General features: G+C 44.5%; 1 protein-coding gene across 3 annotated transcripts in view; it reads left to right on the top strand.

The window, feature by feature from the left end:
- Window positions 1-293: 293 nt before the first annotated feature.
- The window catches only part of Hs6st2 (heparan sulfate 6-O-sulfotransferase 2), a 286,888-nt gene continuing 275,934 nt past the window's right edge, over window positions 294-11,247 (top strand). For all 3 annotated transcript variants that reach the window (XM_077107269.1, XM_077107268.1, XM_077107267.1), the window contains exons 1-2: window positions 294-721; window positions 1,556-2,074. In XM_077107269.1, coding sequence (XP_076963384.1) covers window positions 294-721; window positions 1,556-2,074 — 947 coding nt within the window. The remainder of the gene's footprint in view (window positions 722-1,555; window positions 2,075-11,247) is intronic.

Below are 11,247 nucleotides of genomic sequence, written 5' to 3'. Positions count from 1 at the left end.
CTTTCTTTTTCATGCTGACTTACCTCTTCAGAAAATGCTCCTGCTTCCGTTGGAGAATGGAAATTGGCAAAGAGAGAGGGGAAAGGTCCAATTTGCGCCTTTGCTATTTTAGGGAAGGTTGAAATTACGAGCCAAAATAGATGCGCTCTCTGGAGTGACCTCTGTTCTCCAAGATAGGAGAAAACCCAGGTCCTTTGCTTGCGAAGTGGCTCGAGCTCTTGGGTGTGAGGCATTATTATATAAATTCAAGCTCGCTCCTGATCCTTAGTACCCTGAGTTGCCTGAAGGGGGGAATGGCACTGCCTGCGTATGCAGCCCGGGCGCTCGGGCCGCCGCTGCAACCGGAGCAAGGAGCGCCCGCCCGCACCACCTGTCCTCGTCGTCATTCCAGAGTAGAGGCCGAATTGGCAGTGAGCCGGCCTGGGTCGGTCCCTGCCTCAGTCCGCGTGGGCCCTCCTAGGGGTGTGTCTCACGGATTCAACTCCCAGCCGCTCCTGGACGAGCCCCTAAAGGCGTCTTCCTCCCTGGCGGGAGCCGTGCACGCTCCGCTCTTCGCGCTGCTGCCCCGAGGCCGCCGCAGGCGGATGCGCGACCTCAGGCGACGCTGGGACCTGGGCTCCCTCTGCCGGGCCCTGCTCACTCGGGGCCTGGCCGCCCTGGGCCACTCACTGAAGCACGTGCTCAGTGCGATCTTCTCCAAGATTTTCGGCCCCTTGGCCAGGTACGTTCTAGGCGAAAGCTGGGTTCGCTGTCTCCGGCCAGAGCGCGCAGGGGCCATAGGGGGAGGAAAGGCAGGGGAAAAGGGAGGGAAGGGCGCAAAGTTCCAGCTAGCCGGTGGTGGCCGGTCTTGGGGGCTCCGGACCCGAGCTGCGCGCAATTGACCACGCTGCGGCTCCTGTCCCGCTGTTCCGCGGGCATAGGCAGCGCAGTGTCTCCGTTTGCTAGTCGGGCTGCCGGAGGACTCCTTCCCCGCAAAGGAACTCCGAAACCCGGGCTCTGAGCTCACTTGAGGCGGCCACCTGGGTGGGCTACCGAGGCGCGCGGGAGCTGGGCTTTGGGACGCGCGGGGCGGGAGCCCGCTAGTCGGGCAGGCAGCAGCGTGCGCGCCAAGGGGGCTGGGGTCAGAAGAACGGGGAGAGTCCAGTGGGCGAAGCACGGTGGGGATAGGAGCCCCTGAGAGTGGAGTCAGAAGCGTGGGGGACCGGACTCAGGGCGTGAGTTGGGGAGCCAGGCGACCGGTACAGGAGGGGTCCTGAGGATACAAAACCTCTTGCAGGGGCTCGGGCGACCTTAGGCAGCGGGAGGGGGCAGGCGGCCAGCGGGAAGGAGTCGGGGTGAAGGGGGGGTGTGCGGCAGAAGCCACAGCGCTTAGCCTGCCGGGAAGGAAGGAAACGGGGAAGGGCGCCTCCACAGCCGCTGCCGCGGTGGAGTACTCGGTGAGGACGGGAGGGGGAAAGGGGCGCAACGGCGGCGCCAGGGGGAGGGGGCGGTGCGGGCGCACGGTAAGCGCGGGCTGAGCTGCGGGATTGACGTAACGAGCTTGGGTTTCCCCCAGCGTCGGGAACATGGATGAGAAATCCAACAAGCTGCTGTTGGCTTTGGTGATGCTCTTCCTATTTGCCGTGATCGTCCTCCAATACGTGTGCCCCGGCACAGAATGCCAGCTCCTCCGCCTGCAAGCGTTCAGCTCCCCGGTGCCGGACCCGTACCGCTCGGAGGATGAGAGCTCCGCCAGGTTCGTGCCCCGCTACAATTTCAGCCGTGGCGACCTCCTGCGCAAGGTAGACTTCGACATCAAGGGCGATGACCTGATCGTATTCCTGCACATCCAAAAGACCGGAGGCACCACTTTCGGCCGCCACCTGGTGCGCAACATCCAGCTGGAGCAGCCTTGCGAGTGCCGCGTGGGTCAGAAGAAATGCACTTGCCACCGGCCGGGTAAGCGGGAGACCTGGCTGTTCTCCAGGTTCTCCACTGGCTGGAGCTGCGGGCTGCACGCCGACTGGACCGAGCTCACGAGCTGCGTGCCTGCGGTGGTGGACGGCAAGCGCGACGCCAGGCTGAGACCGTCCAGGTGAGTGTTTGCCCGCGACCATGCGGGCCCCTGAAGCGCCAGAATGCACCTGGGCCTGCGCGGGCCAAGGGCGGGAAGGCGCTGCTGGCCGCTGCTGGCCGCTGCTGGCTGCTGCTAGGGACTCAAGGCGCACCTTGGCTCCAGGTCTCCTCAGGCTCTATGCATCCTGGCTTACTCCCCCCACCCCTTTGCGGCGCTGTGGCGTCCTCTTGAAGCCTTTCTGTTCTGGCCAGGGACGGCCCGCCTGTCTGTCCAAAGGTTGGCCTGTTTGGTGATGGGGAGTATGTGCCGGGGAAACCAGCCGAGTGGCCCTGATTGAGTGTCCCCTAAGCCTCCACCAGGACAGGACACCACACTCAGATCAGCACTAGAGAGCCTTGAAAAACTGCGCTTTGCATATAATGTCCCTAAGTCTCTCCTCTTTTTCCTCTCCTCCCTGCACAGGGCTCTGAAATCTCCTTTCTGTGTTTTCTTCCTCCTTCTCAAGTGCCCGCATTCTCTTCCACCCTTTTTTCTCGATTCCTGTAGCAAGAAAATTCTTTCTCTCTTGTGTTCCAGATCTTATCTGCTCCTGCTTGCTAGCTTTTCTTCTGTTTTGCTCTCTCCCTTTTTTCTTTGCTTTTTTTTCAGCTTTTCTGTCTTTCTGCACGACTTTTATTGCCTCCTCATTCCATGCCCCGCTTTGCCTGGAATAGTGGGGGTCCCTCCACCACTGTTTGCAGAGAGTTCCTAGTTCTCAGTTGTTCCTCTCGCCACTGGCTGCTCACTGGGCAACCGCGGTGCTTTGCAGAGTGCAAGGGGAATCCCGTGGTCCCAGAGGCGGTCTGGGAGGCTGCCCTGGACCCCATGAGGGCGTTCAGACACTAGGAACTTCTCAAAAATGCTTGAGCCTCAGCACCAAGGGTGGCCAGTCCAGTTTCTGGGAGCTTGGGACTGATGCCAAGAAAGCTGACTTATGAATAGTCTGTAACCAGAAGCAGAGAATTTTCTTCTCTCAACTGCAGTGTCCACTTGCTGGAGGTCATGAAATGCTCTAAAGGGAACATTGAGGTGAAGTTGCTTGGGGCGGGGCGTGGGGGATAAGGGGGGGACTACTATTTCACAGATATCCCTGAAACAAATCTCTGTTGGGGCAGGGAGTCTTGGGAATGGATAAGGTGCAGTTTAGTTGAACCTCTGAACGGGGGTCTCCAGGTGGTCAAGGATGTGGCTGTATTCCCTACGTCCCCATTTGGGTGACTATTGCTGCCTGCCAACACCCCTCTTTCTCTCACCCATGTGGGAGCCCCTCAGTGTCCTGGACCTGGCACTGTTTTTTTGCAGATGTATGTTGGGATGCAATGGTCAGTGTGGTTTCTTCTGTCTAGCTGCATGCGGCAATGGAGCCCTCTGATTTCCTGTTCACTGTCATCCTCCTGCCCTATCTTTCCCTTCCCTCAGTTTACAGTGGCCTTTCTCAAATGCCAGAATTCTGACAGAATCTGTTGAACTTTCATTTTTTTTTCCTTTCTAAACTAACAGATTTGTTTTTCTATCATAAGAAAGTCTTGGCCCCAGGAAGGGGCCACTCAATCCTTTGCAAGAATTGTGTAAGTCATTGTCACAACATGATTCTGGTGTTTAAAATGGTCTCAAACAATTTGGCACAATTGAAAATAATCTCATACTGACAGAGCTTGTAGGTGTACTAAGGGGTGGTGGTGATATTAAAAGCATCCTTAGGGCAAAACTAGAATTTCATAGCCATGACCATGATAGAGAAATAGAAACAAGGTCTTAGCCACCATGGAAGCCACAGCTTTGTCTGGAGTTCCACAGGGCACATGTGTCTTTACTAATTCTTTTGATCATGTAGGTCAGGATGTGATGTCTGTAAACACACATTATTAATGTAGTCTGAATTATCTGTTTGGTAGTTATTGTCCTTTGACAGATTCCTCTAGACATTATCCATAAGAAAACCAGGGTCCCTTAAATGCTTCTTGGATTGTCCCAATTGAAGCAAAATTATTTGAAATAGAATAGCTGACTTATGAATAGTCTGTAACCAGAAGTCTGTAATAGAATAGGGTTTTATTGGGCATTAAAAGGATGATACCACAGTGCCATCTAGTCTAATTAAAAAAGAACCACGTTTTAAAAAGCCGGAGTTACTGGATTTTACAGTATTTGCAAAAATGAAATAAAATTTGTAGGAGAAACACATTGCTACCTCAAGGGAACCTCTTTATTTCATTAATTCCCGTCCACCTCCAGAAATATTCATCTTGAAGAATAGTGATAGCCTAAGGGTTCCAGAATTTCCCAGGATGCTAACAGATCCCTGCCCGCAGGACTAGTTCTATGAGTTCTGATAATCTGTAAGAGCCAAAGTGTGCATGCATGTATGTGAGCCAGAGGGTATACGTGAGCATTCATGTATGTATGGGAGCTGACAATGGAACAGCAAAGGCAGCTGCATTGGTGATAATTCATAAAGGTGAGTTGCTGGTCTCAGGATATGAGTCTGCCTTCCCGGTGATGTTCCTGGGTAGAGCAGCCTCTCCCTGCCAGCTGATGGTCTGTGCTCTGCTGAACTGACGGTAACAACACCCCTGTCTTTTGGGCTTGGAAATTTAAACTCTTTGGCTTAGTTCTAGGTCAGCCATGAACCAGATGTATATTTGACCCAGGATCTGTGTGGCAAGTGCATTCCAATTCATTATGAGCTTTCAAGTGGCTATCTTGGTATTTCTCTGCAAACTTGTACTATCTTTGGACAAAAGCATCCCCATTTATCAGATGACAAGAAGCCCAAAGAGGCTAAAGGACTTCTTCAAGGTCACTGAGCTCTTTAGTGGTATAGCAGGAGTCTGACTCCATATCTGTTTGACTCAGAGACCTTTGCTCTGTTGATTGCACCTTGATGAACAAGGGTTTTTTACAAAAACACAATGAAGTGTTTTCTCTCATATGTAGAAATCAGAGAGGAAAAAGGAAAAGAAAGGTGGTGTGGGCCAGGGATCTCATGAAAATCAAAGGGAGATCAGTAGAGGAAAGAGACCACTGGGTGGGAAGAGGGGAGGGAGAGGGGACATGCTGGGAGGAATATTGGCCAAATTATATGGTTACATTGTGTGCATGAACCAATAGGTAACAAAAAATCCCATCATTATGTGAAACTATAATGCATGAATAAAAAGATGTGGAAAGAAAAAAAAAGGTTGAGTGTAGTACATTCCTTGGATACTGATTATTTGAAAAGGACTGAAATTAATAAAATATATTGGAAAAGACTAAGATTAGGATGGTCAGGAGTCTTAAGTGTAAGCATGACTGAGGTGGTGGATTAAGAAACTTCATCTCAGACAAATAAAATTAACACACACACACATACACACATACAGTGATATTTCCTATCAGTAATTACCATAGAGTGAACACCAGTAAATGTTAACTGATATTTTTATCATGTACATCATCATCGTCATTAGTAATTTTACACATGTGGGTTTGGATGAGTGATTAGGCCAGGGTTTCCATACCAAGGGATGTAGAAGAACAGATTTCTACATCCCTGAGGTTTTCTGCTCACCAAGAGTGGTCTTCTTGCTAGATTGCACATGGGCTTCTCATTGCCACGGTGAAGATCCCTGCAAAGCCAAGCAGTATAGGGCCTGGTTAGTGAGTGTCAGTAGGAGCCCTCAGTGGCAGCACAGACAACTCTGACCACAGCCTCTCCTCCACATTGCCTGGGACGTGGGGCATTAGAGGCTGTTGTAGCTACAAGCCAAGACCCTGACTCCTCCTCCTATTTCTACATTTGAGATGCTTCCCTGTCTCTATGGATGGTAAAGTGCTTGGGTGATATATAACTGCTGAATAGAGATGACTGTGGTCACAGTTGCCTGGAGAGGACAAAGAGAGAGGATACTTGACTGGCAAAAGGCTGAAGTTTTTATTAAAAATAATATTTCTTAAAAATTAAAAGTTGCATGTTATCCTTCTGTTTGCCAATATGTTGTCTGAGGTCAGAAAATAGTCCTGCTCATTTTAGAATTTCTAAGACCATTTTAAAAAATGTATCAAAACACTGTTGCTCACCAGCTGTTAAAATTCCAAAATTCTACAGGCTTTTCTCAGGCCAAATTCCCTGTGTTTATAGCCAGCTCTAGTGTGCCACTTGGTCTGTGGGAGGAATTCAGAAGTGGGAAGGAAATTGCACTAACCCTGTTCTTCTTCATTTGGTACTGTGCTGGCTGGCACACACTGGATGGAGGTAGGGTAAGGGTTTATGGCTCTGTGGGTCAAAGAATCTGATTATACATTGCATCTTTAGCATCTCTAAAATTTTCAGCAGCTATATGGAAGAGTAACTAATTGTTATCTCAAATCCAGTAGTATATCACAGACAGAAAAGGGCTAAAAGGTTTTTGGAAATAGAGAAATGCTTTCTAGTTTGGCATTCATTCGTTTTAAAAAAGTGGTAAAAGTTTTCTTTCCATTTTTTTTTTAAAGATGGCTCTATACTGACAGAGCTGGAACTACAGAGTATGTAAGCCCAATCATGCCTGTACCTGCACTTTTTCCCTTTTTTGATTTTTACAGTGAGGCAAGATGACCCCAAGTTTGTGGTACAGGGTGAGGCAGTGAGTGAATAGGTTGGCTTTGTGGTCCATCTGGCTGTAAGCTGTTGTGCTCTCGGCTTCACTATAGCTGAGGATGTCTTTCTTCAGACATCTTTGATGAGAGTTCCTGTATTATTGCACCTATTTCATACAAGATGGGGAGAGATTTGCCATGATAACATCTGCAGAATGTCAGCAGTATTAGTTTCCATCTTTGCATGGATGACAGACAGGTTGTTGGAGTTCAACAAAGCTCTGAGTTCTCAGGAAGGATGAAAAGCTACTCAGACTCAGCTTCTTTTAATAATTTTAGGTTAGTGCTGTTATGTGGCAATTAGAAAACTAAAGTTTGTCTTTTATGGGTATCTGTCATCAACTGAGACAATGTGAAGTGACATTAAAAGAATAGTGATTCCTTCCCTTTGTCATTAATTAAACAAAATTTTATTAAACTGTCCATCATATTCCAAGGAAGACATGTCATCCTTGGCAATAATGTTTTCAAAATGTCAAACACTTTCCAGAATATAGTTAAAAAATAGGAAAGTTACATTGTAGTTTTAGGTCTAATCAGTAAAGTTGGTAGAGTGACTGTTGTGTCCCCAGCATGGTGCTAGCAGTCTGGGGAGATTAGAATCAAGAGACAGGCAAAAAGCCCAGGTCACCATCTACATTCACAAGTTCATAAAAATTTTAGCATGTAAGGTGCTGCACTGTGTAGTGTAGATGGATTGTGGGGGAGAAACTTTTGTGACTTTGGGCAAATCCTTTTCCCTCTCTTGGCCTTAGGGTGCTTTCTGTAAAATGGGAGATTTATACAAGATGTTTTTGATAGCCCTTTCCTTTCTAAAGCGTGAGGAATAGGCTAGAAAAATGAGAGATCCATCTGAGAAGGCCCCTGGGACTAAGTAGCTTATACTAAAAAAAGGAGGCATTGTGGATAGGCATGGTATCTTCATGGCATTGTGAGGTCCAGCAGCTTCATCTTCTCAGGTCTGTCTAGAATCAGTGAGGAAAATAATGGTTCCTATTACTTGGGTAAGTAATGGTTGGGGAATTAGGTGGGGGTGAAGTTTCACTTTAGAGGGTCTGGAAAGGTAATGAGAAGGTTGAACCCCAGTGAGTATGAGAAACTCTTGGATGGAAAAAGTGTAAAAAGTTTGAAAATAAGTGAAGGACTGAATCCAGCCAAAAGTACCTCCGAATTCCTAGTCTGAAGTGGAGGTGGTTCCATCCACCAAAATGGAGAGATTGAGACGGGGATCTAAGTTGGGCTGGGATAGGAGGTAAGGAGGTAAGAACTGGGCCTCAGGGGTAGGTTATGGCTTAGACTTGTATATAAGGAATCTGTGAACCCAGATGATCTGAATTCTCACTTAGCTTTATTATTTAAATGATAGCTGCAATTCACATATGGGACTCTTAGCCAAGGAAAGGAATGTTTGAATAAAGGAAAAGATCGACAGTTATGATTACATAAAAATGAGAAATGTTCATCTGTCAAAGAAAAAAATGCCAAAATGAAAAGGCTTATGTCAAATTGTTGAAAATATGCACAACAATTACAATAGACAAAAGGCTGAAATCTTTCCTGTACGAAGGAATTCTATGAATTGATTATACAAATAAAAGGCAGGACCAGATCATATATAGCATGAGGCCCACAACTGGTTTGCAGGTGTGGAAAAAGTATTCAGTATTACTAGTATTTAAGAAATGCAAATTAAAAATTTAAACTTATGATACCTTTTCTTTGTCTAGCTCTGATTTTTAAAAAAATACAACCTACATTACCACCGAACAAAAAATTTTCTAGTAGCTAATGCTGATAAGAGTGTGGTTAATGTCACATTTCTTATAAATTATTGGTAGGAATGTAGATTTGAATAAAGGATTATTTGAATAATCCTTTTTGGAAAAAATTACCTAATATAAACACAGAACATTTAAAATATTTATTTTTAAAAAAATTCAGTTGTAGATGGGCACAATACCTTTACTTTATTAATTTATTTATATGCAGCGCAGAGAATCAAACCCTGAGCCTCACACGTGTTAGGTAAGTGCTCTACCACTGAGCCACAACCCCAGCCCCTATTTATTTATTTATTTTTCTTGACCTATAGTGTCTTTCCTGGGATTTTATTGAAAACCATAATCTTATACATGCTTTTCATTGATTCATTCACTCATTTATTCATTATACAAATATTTAATTAATTCTGTTGTTACTGCACCTATTTGCTGGGGGTACTGTGAAGAACGAGGCGGAGGGATGGGAGCTCAGTGATAGAGCACTTGCCTATCATGTGTGAGTTCCTAGCATTGCAAGGAAAAAAAAAATTGGAGCAGGCATTGTCCCTGCATTCATAGATTGGGGAAAATAGATATGAAGTAAATTATTAATAACTTAAAATTTTGCAAAGTACCATGGGCATGGGAAGTACAGGGTGTTATGAGAACATATAGTAGCAGAGCAACTGAAGTTAAATTGCCATAAATTGGAAACAATGTGAACATCCATGCAGAAGAGAATGGTTCAAGAAATATCAATATATTCACTTGAAGGATTACTACCAAATCATTTAAATGTCCTTTCATGGAACATGGGAAATTACTAGTGATTTAATGTTAACTAAGAAACAAAAAATCGTGGGCCCTGTTTGATTACAACTATGTTAAAGGAAAAAGAGGGCAGAGGAAGGGGGAGAGAGAGAGAAAGAGAAATTATCTTCCTACTCCTCTCAAACCTCTTAAAACAGGCAGAAAAAAATGCCAGGATATTAATGGATGTGTTAGTGATTTATTTTTTTATTCTAATTTTCTGAAGGTTTTGAATTTATAAGTATATAGTACATTTATAATAAACATTAACATTTTATAAAATAGTGGTTTTTTTAATGGCTGTGATAAATTATACTCATGTCTACTTGTTGGTTTCTAAAGTCTATGGCTGGCTATTTTCATTAGCTTCTTGATTTCCTGGTAACCCTTATTGAGGAAGATAGTCTCAGCACAGTTGACTCAGACTGATAAGGCAGAGATGATGTCAGGCATCACCTGCTGATTTTTCTCAAAAATGGCTGTTATTTTATTCCCACATAATCTATGGAAATCTTATACCAGTACAATATAGAGATATTTGAATGAATTGCTATTGTTTCTTCTTCATTTAAAAATTAAATTAAACAGAAAATTAACAGTGGTATACAATTGGAAATATAAGATTTATTCTGCTCAGCCAGAGACTTTTAAGATAGCCTGACTTTGTGGGGGCACGATGGCACATGCTTGTAATCCCAGTGGCTTGGGAGGCTGAGGCAGGAGGATCAAGAGTTCAAAGGCAGCCTCAGCAACAAAGAGGTGCTAAGCAACTCAGTGAGATCCTGTCTAAATAAAATACAAAATAGGGCTGGGCGTGTGGCTCAAGTGGTCGAGTGTCCTTGAGTTTAATGTCCAGTACCCCACCCAAAATAATAAAAAATGAATAAAAAAAGATAGCCTGGACTTTAGTCCTCTTTTCAAGTGGACTGATGGCCTAGCTGAAAAGAATAAAGGTTTGGGGTTGGTCAAGGGTTGTGGGTCTAAACATCCATAGAGCTCAGATCAGTGCATACTCTCAGAAGAGAAGTTCACTGTGAGGCAGTGTCCTCCTAGTGCAATTTCACTGCACAAGAGTATAACCCTTAATTAACCATAAATTAAACTGGGTAGAACACTTCTTCTGCCCCCATCCCCTAAAAAGAACACTTTTTCCCCACTTATTCTAGATATCTGATATTTTGGAGAGATATATATATAGTGAGGCATATAATCTTATTGTTGAAGCTCCATTAAAACTACGCCCCATATAAGTTATTTTGACAGTGTAAAGAACACGCTTCACAGTGGAAAAGCTAATATTGACATTCTATGACATGTAAAATGAGATATTTAGTCATTGAGTTTAGAAAGAAAAGCATGAATGGGAATTTCACCCTTTCCATTAAAGGATAATGAATAATCCATTTAATGGTATGTGTCATGTAAAACAATGTCATTATAAGCTTAGAGAAATATTTGTCTAAACTTTGGTAAAATATTTCTTGGCAAAAGAGCTTTTCTTGTTCTACTAGCTATTGGACTTTACAGATTATTTAGTTGGTCTTATTGCATCCCGTTTGTTATTTCTGCCATTTTGCCTCTAAGAACAGTGTTGAAGACTTTGACACGTTTCATAGCATTACACTAAATAAATCTGTCTTGCACATTCTACTGTGCTTTTTCTGGAATATTATAAATATTCAAATATAGACACACATGCAGATTCAAAGTAAAATTCAATACATGCAAATTCTGCATAAATTTCATATTTATAACAGCAATAGTTTTGAACTTGTTATCCTATGATATAATCGTATCAAATATGAGCTCATGGGAATTACCAGTAAATATATTTTTCTGATTAAACTGTGGGCTCTTTTTCAGTCACAATTTATGTTTCAATTCTGGGTTATATTATAAGAGAATAATTTGCAGTTCATTTACTCTGAATTGTCAAGAATCGCGTTCTTCCCCGATGTAAAT

This window comes from Callospermophilus lateralis, chromosome X (assembly GCF_048772815.1).
Source record: "Callospermophilus lateralis isolate mCalLat2 chromosome X, mCalLat2.hap1, whole genome shotgun sequence".
Lineage (NCBI taxonomy): Eukaryota > Metazoa > Chordata > Mammalia > Rodentia > Sciuridae > Callospermophilus > Callospermophilus lateralis.
Note: the sequence above shows the minus strand (reverse complement) of the source record. Positions and strands in the feature narration are given on the sequence as shown.